This window comes from Leuresthes tenuis, unplaced genomic scaffold, assembly GCF_036924035.1.
Source record: "Leuresthes tenuis unplaced genomic scaffold, fLeuTen1.0.hap1 SCAF_16, whole genome shotgun sequence".
Taxonomy (NCBI): domain Eukaryota; kingdom Metazoa; phylum Chordata; class Actinopteri; order Atheriniformes; family Atherinopsidae; genus Leuresthes; species Leuresthes tenuis.
In genome coordinates this window covers 23,011,058-23,030,568 of record NW_027325370.1, presented here as the reverse complement: position 1 = coordinate 23,030,568, position 19,511 = coordinate 23,011,058, and the positions used below count along the sequence as shown (strand labels likewise).

Sequence of the window (19,511 nt, the reverse complement as noted above, 5' to 3'; positions counted from 1 at the left end):
CCCTGTCTTCCCTTCAAAATGATTTCTCTGCCAGAGGACACCAGAACGGTAGGTGGTACTCTCTCTCCATTACATTTCACTTTTATCTCACTTCCCCTTTGCCTCTCCATCTTCTTGTCATTCCAGCTCTCTTTTCTCTCCCTCTCCTCCTTCCACTGTAAACCGCCTAAGGTGATTATAGATTGTGACAGTGGTGGGCGGAGAAGGCAAATCCCTTTCTTTGTTTCCTTAAAATAGGTTTAATATACTATAACCCATCACAGTTGAGAACCTTTGTGTGATATTTAAGATTGGTTGGTGGTACAACAAAATAGTCCTGAGGTCGAAACGTTGATGTAAGGATGACAGAGATGGCGATCGGGTAGCCGGCCGCCATGTTGTTAGTAGTGTGGTGTGTGCAACCGATGCCAAAAGGAGTGTACAGTTCAAATAAAAACAGAAAACAAAACAAAAGACAACATATCAAACAATCTTCATAGCAGCAACACGTTTAAGACAAAATGGAAACGGGGAAACAAAAGACTGGAAAAGATGTTTAACACTAAAAGAAACACCTGGTGGAATATCTCACCCATCAGGTGAACTGGCAACAGGTCAGTAACAGGATGTAGTTTAAAAAAAGTGTCCTGGAGAGGCTTAAAGAAGTAAAGCCAGGGAGGGGTTCGTCACTCTGCGTAAGAGTGTGTGGGCGAATAGTTCAGCTACATTAAAAAGCACACAATTGTGGAGTGGAAATCACTGCATGGGCTCAAAAACGCTCCCCGAAAGCCGTAGCCAGAGAACACAGTTTGTCGCTGTATCCACAAATGCAATTTAAAACTCTGCTATTCAAAGAAAGAATCGACACACTGCTGACTCTTCTGGGCCAAATCTCATTTCAGAAGGTCTGAGGCGAAGTGCAAAACTGTTCTGAGTTCAGATAAATCAAAATTCGAAATTGTTTTGGGAAATCTGTTCTGAAGAGAATGCTGCTCATCCTGCTAGATACCAACAACATATGAAATATTGTTTTTGTATACAATAAACAAAATGTAGGCTTTAAATCATCTCCTAATCACTGCATTCAATCATTTTTGAGTACATTGTACCCAGTTTCCAAACATCTCAGGCAGTGTGGTAGGTTGCATCAGTTGTGCCAGGTATGCAGATCAACAAGATATGCACAAGTGCATAAATGCATATTAACTTAACTGAAAAAAATGACACTTCACAGCCCTCAAAGGAAGATGCTAGAGAGAAGTCTGCCACTGCTGGCTGTGTATTGTCTGAAAAGTGCTGCTACTTTTGGGAGGTCTGAACTGGAACACAGCCATGCCAACCACTACACCATTTTCCTGTCTGTCTCTTTATTCCTCAGAGTGTCAATATGTCTGTCTCTTTCTCTCTTTCAAGCACAAAACCAAGGTGCACGTTAGGTGCTGGTGCTGCACATTTTGATGCTTGGCTGTCACTGGATCATTGTCTGGCGACATAAAGCGCAGCAAAGCACTGAGCGGTGATGAAGTGGAGGGGTTTTAAGCCTGTGCTCACTGGCACTTTCTTTCAACCAGTGTCGTCCCGATGTGAAATTATAGCCAATCCACAACTGAAATATGGAACACAGAAAACACGCAGAGGGAGCTTCTTTCAATCTCAGTTCTTATTCTATTGTTCCACTGGAGGCTTGATTGGACAGAAAGGGTCATTTGCGAGCCAATTCAATAGGCACACTACCTGTAAATAATTTAAGCCCTTCGTGTCTTTTCTGACATAATCATATAGCTATCGTGTTAATGCATCCTGCAATTCCTTTCCTTTTGGAGAGACGTAGGACCACTTGATATCTTGTTATGGCGTGTCTCCATACTCGCCTGATCACCTACGCCTAGCAAATCGGGAAATATAAAGGTGATCGACCGCAATGACAAATGATGAAAAAAACAAAAAATATGGTGAACAAATGGGATATTCCCAAGCAAAAAGATTTGGCCTATGATGTAGAAAAGGAAGACTCAGCATCCACTTGTTTACTTATCTCTGTCAGAGCAGCTGAATAAAAAGACAGCAAGATATGAATCGTAGTAGTCACTGAAATAAACTGAAGAGCCAACAGGAACAAGAGAAATCATCCCTTTTTGTTCTATATTGTCGTGAATTGTATTATTGCGGGAACTGTCTCCTTCAAATGCTCTTAATTAGACCAGTGTTTAAAAGATGTTGAACTAATCATTATTTTTCTAACCTCATTCTGAAAAAGACATGAATATCAATTAATCCAATCTGCAATGGCTCTCACCTTTCCTGCTGTGCACTCCTCTCAAATGTGCATGACAAAAAAGATGTGAATAATTTATCAATTGTCTTATATTTGAATTGATTAATTCACTAATGCAAAATTAATACATGGCTATCCTGCACATTCCAGCCGCTCCATTCTCTCCCATCTTTAATGAAGCAGTTAAAGTACTATGGCTCTTGCCTTGAGTGAAATACTGACTGAGGAAGTGGGCGGAGGAATGGAGGCCTGAGTTATCTGTTTAATACATATATAATGATGATGTTTCATCAGAATCAAATGTCTATCTTTCAGATTAAGACAAGTGAGAGGTACCCAAAGTGTTTCATGGTGTGTGAGTCGGTTCTCTAAGGAACAGTGCTTGGATAACAAAGAAACAAAAAAAGAAAATTAAAAAAACCCAAAAACATCAAACAGGCTTTAATGGGAGGATGAAAACAAACAAGTAGAGGTCAGCCAGATGGAGGAAGGGCAAGGTTTAACCAAATAAGGGGGCTATGAACCTGAAATGCTCTCTGTATAAGTGGCCTTGATGCTGAGAGCACACAGCAAGCCAGGTTGCTGCACTTTCTTTGCTGTTTAATGATGAGAAGTGCAAAGGGTCAGTCCTGCCATTTGACGTTTTTACACATTTAATGGTGCCACATGGCAACTTATCATCCGCTGTACTTCCTGTACTGGGAAGCTCAGTAGGGGCGAAGAAATGGGACAGAATGTGTGCCAGTGTGTGTGAGCGTGTGTGTTTTTGCACACTCATGTCGTGCCTGTTCTTTGCTGGTGATTCACCCAGCTCTCTGGCAGTCATCCAGGACCTATTTTCTCCTTCTCTTTACATAACAGCAAACAATATCATTGAAACTGTGTGTCCTGTCCTTTCTCTTCCTACTCCTCCTCCTCTTCTTGTTCCTGTGCCACTTCCTGTCCTTACTTACCCCACCTTCCTGTATGTGTGTCTTACAACCTCTCTGTGCTGTTGCACTTCTGTACCCACCATGGGATTGTGATGCGGCCGGTCGGGAACAGACGCTCTCTGGCCACACCCAAAGCACAGTGTGCTACAGCAGATTCGATAGAAAAGCACGGAGTGGTGCGTGGGACGAGAAGCTGTTTTAAGATGACATGTCCCCTAGGACTTCCTAAAGGCCCAGGATCTGCTATCCGTTACACCATATGCCTACAGAACAGCACCCCACTAGGCACCAGGACGTGATGGGCTGAAAATAGGGATACACAGTCACAATCCTTATAGTGCTGGCCAACATACGGCCATTCGGCACCAACAGAGCCCTGTGACGAGGTTTAAGATAATGGTACAAGAGGGGGGTTGAAAATAGAAAATCAAAGGGGAAAAGGGAGAGGAATTGAGAAGAGCTAAGTATGTGGGGAGGGATGATGGAGAGGGCTGAGGTTAAAGGCAGTGTGTTTGACTGTTCTGAGTGTCAGGGCGTGTGTAGGAGAGGTGTAGGAAGAGTTTAGTGTCTGGGCTGCTCAGTGACTCAGGTGTGAATAATACGTTGGTTCTACTTTGTGTGAGTAAGAGAGAGCCAGGGGGATGTGTCTAGGTGGCTGAGGGTGAGCTCAGCTGCGTCCATGGCCTTCTCCACGACAGCCAGCCTGCACGCTGCTCACCGGTGCAGAAGCGCTAATTGAATTAAGTCTTTATTATCAGGCTGCAGAGGCAGCACTTCTCCCCATCTCTGCCCGCTTGGCTGACACTTTCTCCTTGAACACCTGCTTGACATCAACTTCCTCTTCTATTTATTTATCCCCTCTCTCCTGTGGCCAGCTACTGGCTGCATTCCTCACTCCCTTCCACTTATTTCTCTAAATTGGCATATTGAGCAAGACTATTGGTCTTTTATGTTTCTTGGTGCTTTTGTCTGTCTCTACTGCAAAATATTTCTCAACTTGAATAGCCTGGCTTGAATAACTTCACCAGTGTGTATGACTTCTGCCATTTGGCATCCAAAAACGACACATAATTAAAAGCGATAACTCCTTGGACTGATCTTGCCCTTCTTGCCTTTTAGCAGCAACCCCTTTGAATTTAGAGGGAATACAGGCGATAAAGTAGATGATGTTCTATGTTCTTTTGAATGGTCTCTTGTGGGCAAACTGGCCAGTGTAATATACAGCAGCTAGGATGCAAACTAACATATATCTAGTCCCCTGTCCATTTCCACTAGCCTCAGGCTCAGCCTGCTTCCCTGGGCTCAGAGTGGGCATTACTTTAGAGGACAGACTAACACGAGGCACTATTAAGTTGGCCAGCAGTCTGAGGGCCCTGGACTTGGCACAGCACTCACTGTAATCTATTGACCGTTTGCATTCTCCCTCCCATGCCCCAAAACCACAGGACTTTTCTCTATCTGTCAGTTAAAGCCATTGCTCACTTCCCTCTACCTCTATCTGCTGTTTACTCACTCTATTTTTCTCTTTTTTTTCCTCTCCTTCTTATATGTCAGCTCAATCCTCCTCTATTCCATCTCCCCCTCGCTCTTTCATCTATTTGCGTAGCCCCGCAACCCCGCCCCCGCCCCTTCTCCACCTCACCCTATCCATCACCATCCTTCCCATCTCCATCTAGTCTGATCGCCTCTCTTATCGACATGTTTCCATTTTCTAAACTGCTCTCGCTCAATCAAATTCACTCTTCCTTTAATGAACATTTTTCATTTTCTCTTTCATGCACTCTTACTTCATGCTGGCTGGATTCAACTAAATCCTTTGCTCTCAGCTTTCCCTAGTGGGCTTTACTTCACCCACTCCACATGGCCCAAGGTGGGCACAACTGTCCTTGTAACGGCTGTTGACTGGGCAGGAGCAGCGGGGTACAGTGTCCTTCAGGGCCTGACACAATGGGGTAACCAAGTGTCACTATTCAGCAAACTAAAGTTTTACTCAGGATGTGTTGGATATAAACAACGAAGAAAAGAAGGACAGCAGAGGCAAGAGATAAAGGAGATCAGACTAGGTCACTTCACCACACTGTCTCTTCATATTTACTTGACATGATGGATTTTTTTCATAACTCTGGCTTGGGTCAGAGCCATAAGTCCTTCTGTCCTGAATCCAATATGATTTTATCAACTACCTCTTCATCTTTCATGCCTCTCTTTCTGTCTGTTTGTGCCATCCCCCCCCTGTGTCTTTCTCCTGCTGCTGCTGTCCTTTCCCCCCTCTGCCCTGAAACACTGCCAGCCAGCGAGTGCCACAAAGCATTAGAACCAAACACCATCTGACGGCCTTCTCAGGCGCATCTTACACATCAGCGCCCTCCCCCACGGAACCCCACCATGTACACATAGACAGACAGAAAGTCCAGCACTTCTTCACACCATTTACTAGACTTGGTGACAGAAACACAGTTTACACATAATGCTTGGGGGGGGGGTTCCTGTCTTATTCACTGTGGCAGACTCACCCCAACACTACCTCGCTGATATAAAAGATATAGACATAGAAAACACAAGTACTGTTTTTGATTCAAAACCCACATGCTTTCACTCGTACTTACGCATGAAGTGTCTTCATATGTTCACACGTAACATGGTTTCAAATGCATAGTCACAATCTCTCAAGCTCGTGGACATACAGTGTGTATTTACATTTACGTATGTGTACACATGCATCAGCCCGGCTCCACCCCCGCCACCCCTCTCTACGTCTTTTGTGCAGCTCTACACAAACACAAGCCCCACACAAACTCACAGGCTCCGTACACAATGGCAAACAAACAGTCATTAGTAGATTTCAGGCTGCCTCTCAGTTTTGCTCGACTCTGTTGTTGGTGTACCCGCGCCTCTGGGGTGGCGCCTCTGCTGTAGGTTTTAATAAAAGCATTGTCTTTGGAAGCTGTCTGAAGGGACTTGGTTTCATTTTGGAGTGCTGCTGCTGCCGCTGTTGCTGTTTCTGTGGATGTGGGAGGAGAGAGGGCTATTGCGCTGGGACACGGGGGCGACTGGGTTCAGTGTCAATGCAGGGCCCTCCAAGGACTGGAGCTTATTGTTTGATAGTTTCAATATACAATGTGTGCATGCATGTGCGTGTGAGAGAGAGCGTGTGTGTTCTGTGGACATGCACTGCAAGCATATGTGCAAATTTATGCCTTCCAAACTTGAGTACAAGTCAAAGCACACAGCTAAACACAACCCAAAAATGCAGCTTTTCAATGGTTACAACAAATCTACTCGATCCCTTTATTCAACAAAAAGAGATTATACAAATAAAGACACAGGCATGACAGTCACAGAAAAGCTCTCTCCTTTGTGGTGTGAGATGAGTTGCAATGAACCAGTCCCATAAAACAAACAGTGGAGACAAGAAATACTAATGTGCAACTGCTCCACCATGAAATCATGTGATGATTACGGGATGCTATAATGAACTATCTCTACACGACACACAGGTGTCCATTAGTTCTTTGTGCTGACCAATCTGTGACACCATTCAGTCAACAGTTACTCCATCTGTCAGCATTCAAACACCTCTGAAAAAGCCCCTCAAGGGGACATTTATGTTATTTATGATGGACAATGAATGTCTGCTCTCAACAGGAGCTGAATGGTTCGACCATGATGAGGTCAAATCAAATGTTAATGTCTAGATTTGGAACCGCATTTCTTTGCCTTCCTTCTGTTTTCACCCTTCTCCCACAGGCATCTTCAGATCCCATCAGCTGAGGCAACATGGACACATCTTTAAAGAGGCAAAAGGAAAGACTGAGTATTGCTATCTAGAAAGCAGCAGTAGAGAAAAATCCTAATTGTGCCTTTAAGTGGGTTCCCCCCTGTGGAGTGAAGGTGCAAGGTAACGGCCATCTTAAATCACAGCCTGGCTGTGGCCTTCATTAAAGCCATAATGCCAGGCTCTCCCTTTAATGGAAATGGAAGCCAGCGAGGCTGCGGGTGTAAATTAAAGTGTAAGGCCCGAGTAGGGAAAGATTTCCCCTGCTCTGACAGGTGCGGCCTGAATTAGCTGTAGTGCTGTTCAAGCAGTCAGTGGGAGAACACTGCTATTGATTTTAAGCACTGTTGCACTTCCTATCTGAAAGGGAATGTGTATTACTACAGCTAAGCACATCAATCACTCAGCATTCCACCACTCTCCCCTGGCATGCTTCAGATTTTGAAATGATAAACAAACAGAAACAGACCAATACAGAAGACAGCGCTGGCTGCATTGTCATCGTACGGGCTTTGCTGGTGTGCATCAGCATGAGGCTCATAAAATACATCTGTGCTTGCATGCAATTGGTCCACTTCATCTTCTCTTCCTCGTGTTGACAGGATGCCATCTTTATTCAGAGCATGTCCTGCATTGCATGTCACCTTGGTCAAACGGCTGGCGTCAGCTCCTTGAGCTCTGGCTGTGGCCCACTCACATGTTTACGACCTGCATGTGTCAGAGTTGTTACACGCACGCAGTGCAGCCATGCAGCACTGTGCCTCCCTGGGCATGACCCCGCTGCTTATCTCTGCCTCCCATCATACCCCGCTGACCCGGTCTAGAGGCGCTGGCTGGGGAAGAATTAGCCTTCTTAGCCTATTCCCCACAGGGGTCAACCCACAAACAGACAAGCAGACAGCCCAACCGCAGTCAGACACTAACAGACCCACCCATATGCACCGTAAGACTTGGAATGACAAATGATAAGGCAGCACTTAACCACAGGTGCCCCTGATGTGACCTCTCACACGTGACCTTGAACAGAAAGCTTTTCATGTAGAGGTTTGCCATCAATCAGCTCCTATCAATCACACACACCCCACATCTTTTCACCCCTCCACAACCTTTAATAGCCCCAACATCCATCACTACACCCTACCCTTTCACTGACATCTGGAAAAATACAAACACTTCACAACCTTTCTCCCTGACTCTCAGAGTATACAGTAAACACACACACACACACACACATCCTGTCCTGCAGAGATGGCTCTGCTGCAATGTGACGTCCTGCTGTTTTGTCAGGTGTTTTGTTGTGTCAGTAGGTGCACTATTTGAGATACTCCGTGGTGACACATCTGAGATGTCAACACCTGCACTAAGAATTGACCAATACTAGTCAGCTGGGAGTTGATCACTACACAGTAGACCCTCAGCAGTGACTGACTTTGTCCGGGAGCATCCTGTCTAGAAAGTCAAAGGACCAAAAATCTCTCTCGTCTCACTCATTTTCAGGCTGTCGGGATTTGTGACATCTGTAGTACTCTAACACAGAAGAGATGGTCTTTTTATCACCACTCTTACCAGTGTATTCATTATGTGTATTTACCTTACTATAAATAACGGGTGCAATCTGAAGAGCAATAAAGGCGACTCTAAAACCTTCTATACAGGCCACACCTGAATGTTGTATAAGCTTGACGGTGGGAAAAAAAACAAAAAAACAAGTGTGCATAGAGCTCTTTCAGCCTGTAATTACACAAGAGAACATATTCTAATTGGCAGTGTCTTTATGCAGGACTATTATCAATGTCTCTCTGAGGCAGGAGAAGAGAGAAGGGGTGGGGTGAGCAATGGGTTTTATGTCAGTAAGCTCAGGGTCCATTTACACATGGATGAGGATTGCAAATAATACCAACACAGCAAGTCCAGCTCGCATAAATATATAAAGAATAGGCTTATTCCGAATGTATGAACATGTAAAATTTAGTAAAAGGGAGGATTGTATGAACAGACTGCATTTGCTGAAGCGGTGGAAGCGATTGGGTGGTCTGAGAAGTGAGACGGTAATGTCTGAGGTAGTCCAAGATAGTCCCTAGTCCAAATCTCGGAGCTGTCAAATCTGGAGAAATTACGACTCAAATAAAGAGCAATCCGGTGCTGTCAAATGCCAAGGAATATTATCAAAAAGTCACATGCATTATTAATTGTGATCCAAGACAAACACACTCACTGACATTAAGTTTTACGTGTTAAAATTAGCAGAAAACCCCACGAGGACGCGTTTTCCATCTATATGCATTTGCATACATTAACGAAAAACATCAAGTGCAATGCTGGAACCCCTACTCTTTTCCAAATATCACAGTAGCCGTTGGTATTTTATTCACTTGTGGGTGTAACGTCTGACCTAGACTATTGAGTGGTGAATGTGCAGACAGATAGGAACACATTAACATACCATTCAAAGCAGATGTTGTGCTGGTGCTTATGATGTTAATTGGCACGCTAAAAGGTAGTTATTAGTCAATATTAATATTCTATGATGTTTCTGCAAAGTGAGAACTTTTCTAAACAGCCATCAGCAGCCTCTAACATTCAACATTCCACTCTGAAGTTGAGGGAGGTCGGGAAACTGTCTTTAAAAGAAATGTTAAACTGAATATAACAATTGCAGTTGCTTGAATGTAACACCTGCGAGGCTATGGATCTTTAAAATAGGGATGTTTTAAAAGAGGGCAGGAGTATAATTGTCTTACCTTGTTTTAGGGGATGTCGTTAGCCATTCTTCATGCTTTTCAAATGTTATCAAGTAAGCTGCAATCTCCTGTGAAAAAGAGAGGAGAGGAGAGAGGAAAGGAAAGGAGTGAGGCTTAGATATGTCATCTTTAATCACTGCTCTCTTGTGTTTGTAATACATTTGCGAGACTGCTTCATTGATATTCAGACAGTCTAAGCAGCAACGCAAACAGAGGAAAGATGGAAACAGGGGCAGCGCCGAGGAGTTCAGGCAGGTAAACGCACTCTGGTAGAAGTAAAATGAAAGACAGAAGTGGGATGTGGCTGAGGTCAGATCATCTTCTGAGACCATCTTTGTTATGAAAGCTTTGATCAAGTTCTCCTCTGAGGACATCAAGGTACTCTCAGAGAGATTGACGTCTCTGTGTTTGAGAGCGAGTAGCTTTTAACATTTTAGGTCCGATCCTCCTCCAAATCCCTTTGATCTGCCCTTGACACTCCTCTAAAGATCAATCCACTCTTTAACCTTTGAATAATAATTACACGCAAGTCTCACAATATTGACACGTGTGCGCACTGCTACTTTGAAAAGCTGTAGATCCCTTGGATTCAGATGTGCTCTACCTGATTCTGTATGCCCTGAAATAATGATGATAATAGTAACAATAATGAAAAAGTCCAAACTGCCACTGGCATAAATACAGATACTTCAAACACTTTCATGTTTCCCAAGCTCACCCAGCCTACTGCATGTGTCAGAGTGTGAGGGGAACACGCTGCACCACACCGGGCCATTTTCTCTCCGAACTAATGGGCAGAAATAAAAGCACTTTGGATACTGGTAGACAACCTAATGATTACCAGCGACAGCCAGCAATTCAGTCTTCACAAGAACATTTGTCAGACTCTTTCAGCGAGCAAGACACAGGAACTGACTTGATGCCATCTTGAACCAAACACTGTCGTCTTATTTTCTAAGGATGTGCGTCTCTCCTCGTGTTGGAGCGTCAACAAACCTTTAACCGTAAATGTGTCGTTTCGCTGCTGTCTTCCTTGGTATGAGAGGCTTTATTTTGTTACTTCACCTGTCCAAATGAGGCTAAAATGACCAAAAAGGAAAAAGTGTCAACCTTAAAAACGCTACCTGCCAAACGACACGTCCTAAACTTTTACAGCAGAAATAGCTTCATTTCTTTCCACACATAACGCACCCGAACAACAAAGTATAAAGACCTGAAAACAAAGTGGAGCAAGGCAGTGCTGTGACTAATACCAAATGCATATGAACAATGACCTGAGATACATCCATGGCATGTCACAGTTTCAACACACAACCAATGGAAAATGTCACCATGACTACAAGTGGTGGAAAAACACAGAACATACCGCAGCACAAGGGCATCACCAAAACTGAACTGGTTGCGACTTTAGAATTCTTAAGACTCTTTCAATCCTCCTTTTCTCTTCACTCAAGTATGCACCGCTGCAAGAAGCCTCGTCAAGGCTGTGGCCGCCAGTATGACCTGGCACAGGCACAGCAGACTGGCGTTAGCCCACAGGGATGCTGCAGGGTGTGCAGTGTGAGGGGTTCCCAGGCTGGCAGGGGTCCCAAAAGAGAGGGGGTGGTAGCATGACTGGCACTGCTGCCTCCAGGTGCAGGCTGGGAGATAATGTTTTGTTGATTAACTTCCTGTCCTCCTGCCATAATGACCGGAGGCACTAAAGCCATGACGAGTGTTGAATAAAGAAAAAAGATAGGAAACTATAAGGTGGAAGAGAGGAGCACAGGGCTGCTCCTCCGCTTGAAAACTTCTGTTATACAACGGACGAAAACAAACAAACAAAGGCAAAAACAGTGAGAAATGAAAAATATGACGGTCCGGAACTTTATTGATTGAATGAGAAAGAAATGTGAAAACTTCGTGGTAGTTGAACAAACAACAAAGACAACATTCAAATGGAGAAGAGGACGGTAAGGTTATGTTTCTCCATACATTTGTGACTAAATTAGACCAACATGCAGTGATTAGATTAATCTCTGCTTTTCTAACTGCAGTGGGAAGCTCCTTCAGTGACCTCTGTGCCAGTTAGCACAGCCCTTCCATCACTCATGCCTTTAAGATCCAGCCACAGCCTCTGCCACAGCGGAGGAGGATGAAATAGGGGGCCACATGGTCTCGTATTTAGAACATTTTAAACCAAAGTAGGGAGAAAAGGGTGCCTCTACCTCTGGCTCTTTGCTCATTCCTCCCTCTCTGAACAGATGCCAGGGATTATTCCAACCCCCCGACCAGCCATAAAGGTGCAATAATCTTATGGTGAGGAAACAAACAAAAACAGACGTGCAGCCATTAAACAGCTGCAAGGAGACAAAGTTTGCATGGGCAGCATTATGAGCGGCTAGCGCTCGTTCAGGTTGAGCAAACACGCTTGAGGGTTAGTGGAAGAGCTGGGCAGGGGGAAATGCGTAAGCGGTGTGCTGTACACTGATGGTGCATCAAAGTCAAGCCAGCTGCCGTCAATGGGCTGTGGACTCTGTCTGCTGACCTCCCTGCTTTTGGCCTGCTCTCACTGGTGAAATATTCAGAGGAAGCTCTCTGAACACACAGCTCCTACCCCTGTCTTCCTTAAAAACTGCATCCACCCCATGTAAGGTTGTTAAAAATCCTGTTCATTATGCCTCAGCCTCCCTTCTGACATGATTTTTAACATGGTTTTATATCCAGGTGTTGCTGAACTATACTGCACAGTTAAGTATTGTTTTCGGCATTACTCAAATTAATGCTCTCATCGTAGCCTGATCTAAAAAAACAACAATCAGCATAAGCTTGCACTGAAGCAGAGAGTGAGTTTGAGCAATAACTCCTCTAATTGACGTGGTGATTGCAAAAAAAGAGAGCTTTTCATTTTTCGGGGGAAAGAATAAGCTGTTTGTTGTAGCCCAGCCATCTCATTTGTTTCTTTTGCTTCTGCAAAATCAGCATCATACTGTCAGCGGGGGGGGGGGGGGGGGGGGGGGGGGGGGTGTTTCAAAGCTTATGGAGATGAAGATGGAGAGGAACGAAGCATCTGCGTGCGTCTTTCTGTCACGTCACAATCAGAAGGCCTGATTACTGGTTACCTGTCTGCATGGCCCGTTATTAACATGCTTTTCGTGGGCTGTCGCTCCTCTACTCTTCAATGTGTCTCCTCTTTGGTTCTCTTCTCACAGCCTCTGCACACCCTCTCCTACCTTGTTCCCATCTTTTTTTCCCGTAACCGCTGAGGTGAAAAGGTAATCCACCATGAGAGAATTTTCATTTTGAGATGACTGCCTCTTGCCGTCTCACTTTTCAAATGGTATTTCCATTCTAAAGGTACAACATTTATTCCGTAGAGAACCATCTCTTCGAAGGTCTACCAATTTGAAATTGGAAATGACAAGAAAAACATATTCATCTCTTTTCATGTCTGTGCATCAAGACGGGGAGACGTGGGAGCAGGAGCAGCACATTTTCAGACAAATCTAAACAGTTTGACTCATTTCGTAATCTAATTGTCCCAAGTAGTAAGATAAATTCAGCAGAAACTGTTTGTGGGTCTGATCTGATAGATTTTCTTCAATCTGTGCATTTTCTCACTCAACAAAAGTTAGTCAAACATGACACCTGTGTTTGATGGACATACTTAATCTACTTTGATTTATAGAAGAAGATAGAAGCGTTGAGAGAAGCAAATCTTCAACAACTGGGAGACAGGCCTGATCACTGGAAACAACTATCAGCTTGCCATTAGAAGGAGAGATAGGAGTCTTTGGCATTATCTCAGGACAGATCAAACACCTGTCTCCAAACACCGCCCATCACGTCTACGCTCTCCTTCTGCAATTTGTGCATTGGAACTGACAAAAACTAAGAAGGATACAAAGTGAGAATGACACAAAGCTGTAAATGGATACAGTTCCTGTTTTTTCCTGCCTTTATACTAAACAACCCACTGATGAATTATTGTGTGAGAATTTAGTCATAATTCCCACACTACATAAAAACATAGAGTAATGACTCAGATATATATAGAATCCAGACTTTCTGAGAAGAAAAACATCAACAATTACAGCATATTTGTCAATTACAGTATTATTCCAGTTATACTGGTGCTCTAGTGACACTAATGAAAATGCACTTAATGAATAGCTGTATTAGAAAAACTAACTTTAGCAACAGTATTGATTGCTGTAAAAGCTTGAGCTAATGAAATGAATATGAGTGAGCAGGAAGATGTGAGAGAATAGATAGAGTGAAGTCTGGTTGGTTAGAGAGCAGAGCACAGCGCCTCCAGCCTGCCTCCTGGTGAAGTCTAGGGAATGCATCCTTCAAAGCTTTGACCTTGCCCTGCACTTGAAAGCAGGAAGTGGATGAAAGGGGGGGGCATAAAGGAGGGATACAGTGAGAGGAGCCCTCCCCGATGACCTGGGTTTTACTGTGGAGTGCCAGGTCATCTGATATTTCCTCCAGGGCAGCCCAGGAAACCAACCTGACCATGGCCAGGCACAAATGGACCGATGGTGTGTTTGGGGAGGGCCGAGGGGTTTGCTGAGGCACCGGGCAATCACCAGATTACACACACACACACACACACGCACACACAAAACAAGAATCCTAATGCAATTAGACACAGATGGAGATGAGCACAGGAGAAATAGATGAAGGAGGAGGGTGGAGGAGTTACTGAAAAGGGAGAAGATAATCAAAACGAAGTGTGGAGGAAGAAAGTTTTCAAGTTTTTTACAATGACAATAAGAAATGCATTTAAAACAGTAGAAGTGTGAAGGTACGGTGATTAAAAAAGAGCGTTTTGGTTCGATTCCACAAGCATAAGCACCTTGGCTGAATCTTTTTTTTTTGTTTTGTTTATACTTCATGAATTCTTAATGCACTAGCAATAATGTATCACATTATATCTGCGTAATCTCAAGCGGCCATATTACTCTTTTACGCTGGGAGAGTACCGAGGTACAATGAAATCTATTTTAGCAAGCTATATCCTCCAGCTAGCCTTTAAGATTGTTTGAGCTTGTCCTATATGAGGATGCAGTGGATGTACTCACAAGACTAATGGTCAGGGCAGAGGAAAACAGAGAGAAAGTGAGAGAGATGAGATAGAAACGGAGGAGAGTGAGGGAGTTGAGAAAGTAAAAGTAAGCAACAATAGAGTAGTCGGTTGACAGCTGCACTTGGCATCTGTTGAAGAGGAGTGAAGCTCCTCTATGAGTCCCAGAGCTGGGTTAAAAAGATGCCCCCTCCAGCATACTGCTCATTAGGATCTGCATGGGGCTACGCTCCTAACAGGGAGGGGTGGAAGTCACACTGTGTCCACTCTGTTAGTCCACAGTGAAGCACAACAGAGTTGTTCTGCTCTATCTTCCCAAAAACCACAAAGGGTCTTGTATTTTGGCAGCTGATGTATCAGAGCGATTTAAAGTGCCCAGCTGAACAAAATCATTTGGGGGAGCAGTGGGCAAGCTCCCAAAAAAAGCATCATATCGAACACATTTGTCCGTCAAATGTACACCTTTACCATAAAGGCTTTGACATATGTTTAGGAGCACACCTGAAGCAATACAATTCTGTTTGTCCATCTGAGTCCCTGAGCTCCTTTTTAGCTACTGCTTTCCAGCCTTCTTCTGCCATACAGGACGTGGAAAGAGCAAGACAAGCCGTCCACTGGCCTACATTATACATAGTTCTGGGATCAATTTGGCATTGATCCTCGATAGTGATGCTTTCCAGTAGCTGGTCAATGCTTCTCTTCACATTCCTGCTTGGCATGCTGGCCATAAGACTCTACTGAAAAAGGAGGCATTCTCCTGGGGAGACTCCTCTCACTTTTCAACGCCTCCCTGCTCCCACAATCAATGTTACCTACAGCAGCTGCTCTGCCAGCACTCTCTGTTTTGTTTACTGTATCACTTCTATATGGTGTATACTTGTGTATAAGAGCCTGCAATAAGTGACACAGTGGCTGAGGTGCAGTTTTATGTCAGAGGGGTGCTGTGGAATGGGAGTGTGGATGTTTGGGGGAGGTTAATGTGACTCAACATCAGATCAACAAACCAAAGGTTTTTCCTTTTAAATTTGTCTGGCAAGTCAAGACATCTGAAGATGTTTTTAGCCTTAAGTGATGTATCTGGCTTGAAAGAGTGGCCTCTTTGACCATAAAAGTTTGGCAGTGTTCAGAGAAAAAAATCTTTTGAAAAAGAGCCACAGCACAAACAAACAAGCTGTAGTTACTTCATCAGCTGAGCAACACGCTATCTACAGGGGGAAAGTGATGACAAGATAATATGGAAATATTATTATATTGCAAATAATATAATTATCACATAATAGATTTAAGATTCGCTATTCCTTCCCTGTTTACTTTCTCAACACTCAACTACTCTAGCTAAGGCACAACTATTGGTTTCAAAATTGAGGGAGTAAACATATGATTAATTTTGTTAAATAAATACTATAAAAAATAATAAATATGGCAAACAAAATGTAATTTTCCACAGATACGTCCATTGGAACCTCTAATACAGGGATTTGTGAGAAGTCCCAATTCCATGATTCCCTCCTCATCTTCTCAATTTCAGAATGAGAAACTGCAGCCATGTGCTGAGGGGAACCCAGGACAGAAGGGAGAATGAAACCGGGACCAACAAGGATCTGGCATGAGGTGTAATTTTTTTTGGCTTTGGTCTGCTGTCTTGGATGCTCATTGATAGAATGTAATTGTTTGGGCTACAATGGTCAACCATCCCTTCAAACTAGCAACAGCAAGTAAAGATGAGAGAAGGACCAGTTTTCAATGAAAATATCGACGTAATGTGGTATGAAACTGGGACTGTATGAGAATTAGACATTACGTTGAATGAGATGAAATATGCACATATTTTTTTCAGCCCATATCGGGCTGCGCGGTGACCCAGTGTTTGTTGCCAGGGATATGCGTGGCTGCTTATGTAAAACCAATATGGGACCACATGCTGAAATACCTTTGAGAACTGCATATGTAGTGATTCTATTACACCTCTTTTTATTTCTATCTCTCCCTCTCTTTCCCCCCAGGCTCCGACTTCTAGCATGACTCAAAGATGTATTGGAGTCTTGGTAGAAATGTGAAGCATTACATTAGCAGACAGTAGACAGGGCAAAAATTGTGTGAGTGCTTTACTACAGGGCACTGCGGGAAGTGGCCAGGTATGCTTCCTGATGGCCCACGGCTGCCTGACCTCTGGCGTCCTCACTGCACGTCCTCTTCATCAGTTATGCAGCAGGACGTGTGCTCCCCCCTGCTGACAGCCCAACCAAGGAGAACGGAGAGTGGCGGAGCCCCCGTGATGCTGACCTTACCGCAGCCCCACCGCCGAGACTTAGGGCGGCTCCCCAACTCCACAACTGAACTTTTCTTCTCTCTCCTCTGTCCACCAAAAGCGGAAAAAAAACGCAGGAGCTGTCAAACTTTCTTTCAAATTCTTTACTATATGTCTTATTTTTTGACAGATGTTCTTATCTTGTAGGACAGAAAATATTGGAAGCGCCATGTCCGATTGTACAACCAACAGCCAGCAGGTGTGTTTGATTCCCAGTTCAGTTTCACACTTTAAAGGAGTGCAGACATAAAGATCACATTCGTTGCTTTCTTACACTTTGTGTTGGAATGATATTACAGTAAAAATCCAATGAGAGGCATTAAATGTCATCGACATAAATGCAAGGTTTGAAACACTATATGCTGAAATATATGGACTATATTTATAAGGTGTTTTTCTAGTCTAGCTGTCACTCAAAGCATTTTTACACGACAAGCCACATTCACCCGTTCAGACACACTCATATAGCACATGTATAATGTAAACAGTATTAAAGGCTTGCAGAGCTTTTTCTCTGTCACACACAAACACACAACAATGGAGACATCAGAAGCAATGTGGGGTTCAATGTCTTGCCCAAGGACACTTCAACATGCAGTCCGGGGCAACGTGCGTTCAAAACATCGACTTTCCCACTGGCAGACGACGTTTCTTCGCCCTGACCTACATCTGCCCCGTTATGGTACTGCAACTGTCAGGGATCACGTGGGACCGAACCAAAGAGGGAGGGGGAGAGATTTTCACATATTCCTCAAAGGGCACAAATGAGCCGAATTCTGTCTCGTGTGACTCAAAAAGTCTATTTATCTCAGGCTACAAAATCAATTAATGCCGCCATTATCCACTGAATTCTACTATTCACTGCAGCTGAATGACAAGGGCACCCTTGCATAAAACCAATTTTGACTTTCAATCCAAGACCCCCAACACTCTCTCACGGAACCACCTACAGACCTTCCTGCAGAACTGCAGCTATCTTTGACTAGTCATACATGTGGTTGTTAACACAACAAATTACAAACAAAAATTAAGCAAAAATGCAGAAACAGTGTGTTAAAAGTAAGTCAGTTGAGTCCACCCTTACTGCTTCTTTAGGAAATAAGAGGTAAAGAAATAGCCGCTGCTTATCAATTGCCCTTGATCGTCAATAAATGTGAGCACCTCTATAAAAGCAGACGCTTCGGCAGTTTGCTTGTCCTGAGCATTCAAGTGTGTGTTAACACAATGCCAAGGACGAAATACAGCACAAACTGTTGTTGCCCATCGATCTGGGAAGGGTTATAAGGTCATCTCCAAACTGGTTGGAGTCCACCATTGCATGGTTTGAAAGATTATTCACAAATTTAAAAAATTCTATGACAATTGTCCTAGAGGTAGATGTATCAGGAAATTTGCCCCAAATGTGAAAACAGAAGCCAAAAGTGAGGCCATCTGTCTGACAGCCAAAACTTGGCCGAAATTGGGTCATGCAACAGGTCAGTGATCCCAAACATGGCAGCAAATCTTCAACAGAATGTCTGAAAAAGAATAGAATCATGGTGTTGCATGGCTCCAGTAAAGGTCAAGACCTCAACCTGATTGAAATGTTGTGGTGGAACCTTGAGAGAGCTGTGCATAACCTTATAGAGTGGACAAAAATCCAGCCACCACAAAGTGAAACTGATGATGTAGATCAGAAATCCATTACTTAAAAGCTGTTGCTGCTAAAGGTGGCTATACATATATTAGCAATTGGATCATGGGGTGTACTTAGTTTTTGACGCATTGCTTTTGTATTTTGACTTATTTTTGTTTTTGCAGCCTAAAATGTCATGTGTTGTTCATCTGAGGCCTAAAATGTCATGTGTTGTTCATCTGAGGTTGTATTTATCTCATTTTAAGACCTGATAAGAACAAGATGTTTTTCTTTTCTTCCTCTTCTTTCTTTTCTGTGTCCGGATAACAGAAAATCTCAAAACTGCAAACGGATGTGTGCTCTTTTTAAATGACTATGTTTGTAGCATGGTGCTTCCTGTGCTGAGAATATGTGGGGTTATGAAAAAACGCACGGTTCAGGCTTGTCAAAGTAATAGCAGCTTAAAACAAAAAAACGCAGAATTTGTCACAGGACGAAAAATTGTGATGAACAAACGCGCTTTATTAGGTGAAAGGGAGGGAGCAATGAGTTGAAAGAGGTGAAAGAGAAAGAGGAGGGCAAAGAGAATAAGTAAAACAGACTGCAGTGGCATACTGTGTAAAAGGGCCAAATGTTAGGTGTTTAATCGACTACAGTATATGTTGTGAAAAGAAACAGAGTGAAATATTGAGCCAAGCTGTCCTGTCCATCCACAGAGAGTGACACCCTCTGCTCTTGTGAGAGGGAGAACAGGCATGAAGACGAGTCTGAAATTTCACCAGAGAGAGACCAGAGCTCCAGCTCAGGCCAATTAGCCG

At 43.6% G+C, this 19,511-nt stretch overlaps 1 protein-coding gene across 6 annotated transcripts in view; it reads right to left on the bottom strand.

Moving 5' to 3' along the window:
- camta1a (calmodulin binding transcription activator 1a) overlaps positions 1-19,511 on the bottom strand; it is a 280,700-nt gene that overhangs the window by 147,545 nt on the left and 113,644 nt on the right. For all 6 annotated transcript variants that reach the window (XM_072366794.1, XM_072366790.1, XM_072366793.1 and 3 more), the window contains one exon: positions 9,703-9,770. In XM_072366794.1, the coding sequence (XP_072222895.1) occupies positions 9,703-9,770 (68 nt within the window). The remainder of the gene's footprint in view (positions 1-9,702; positions 9,771-19,511) is intronic.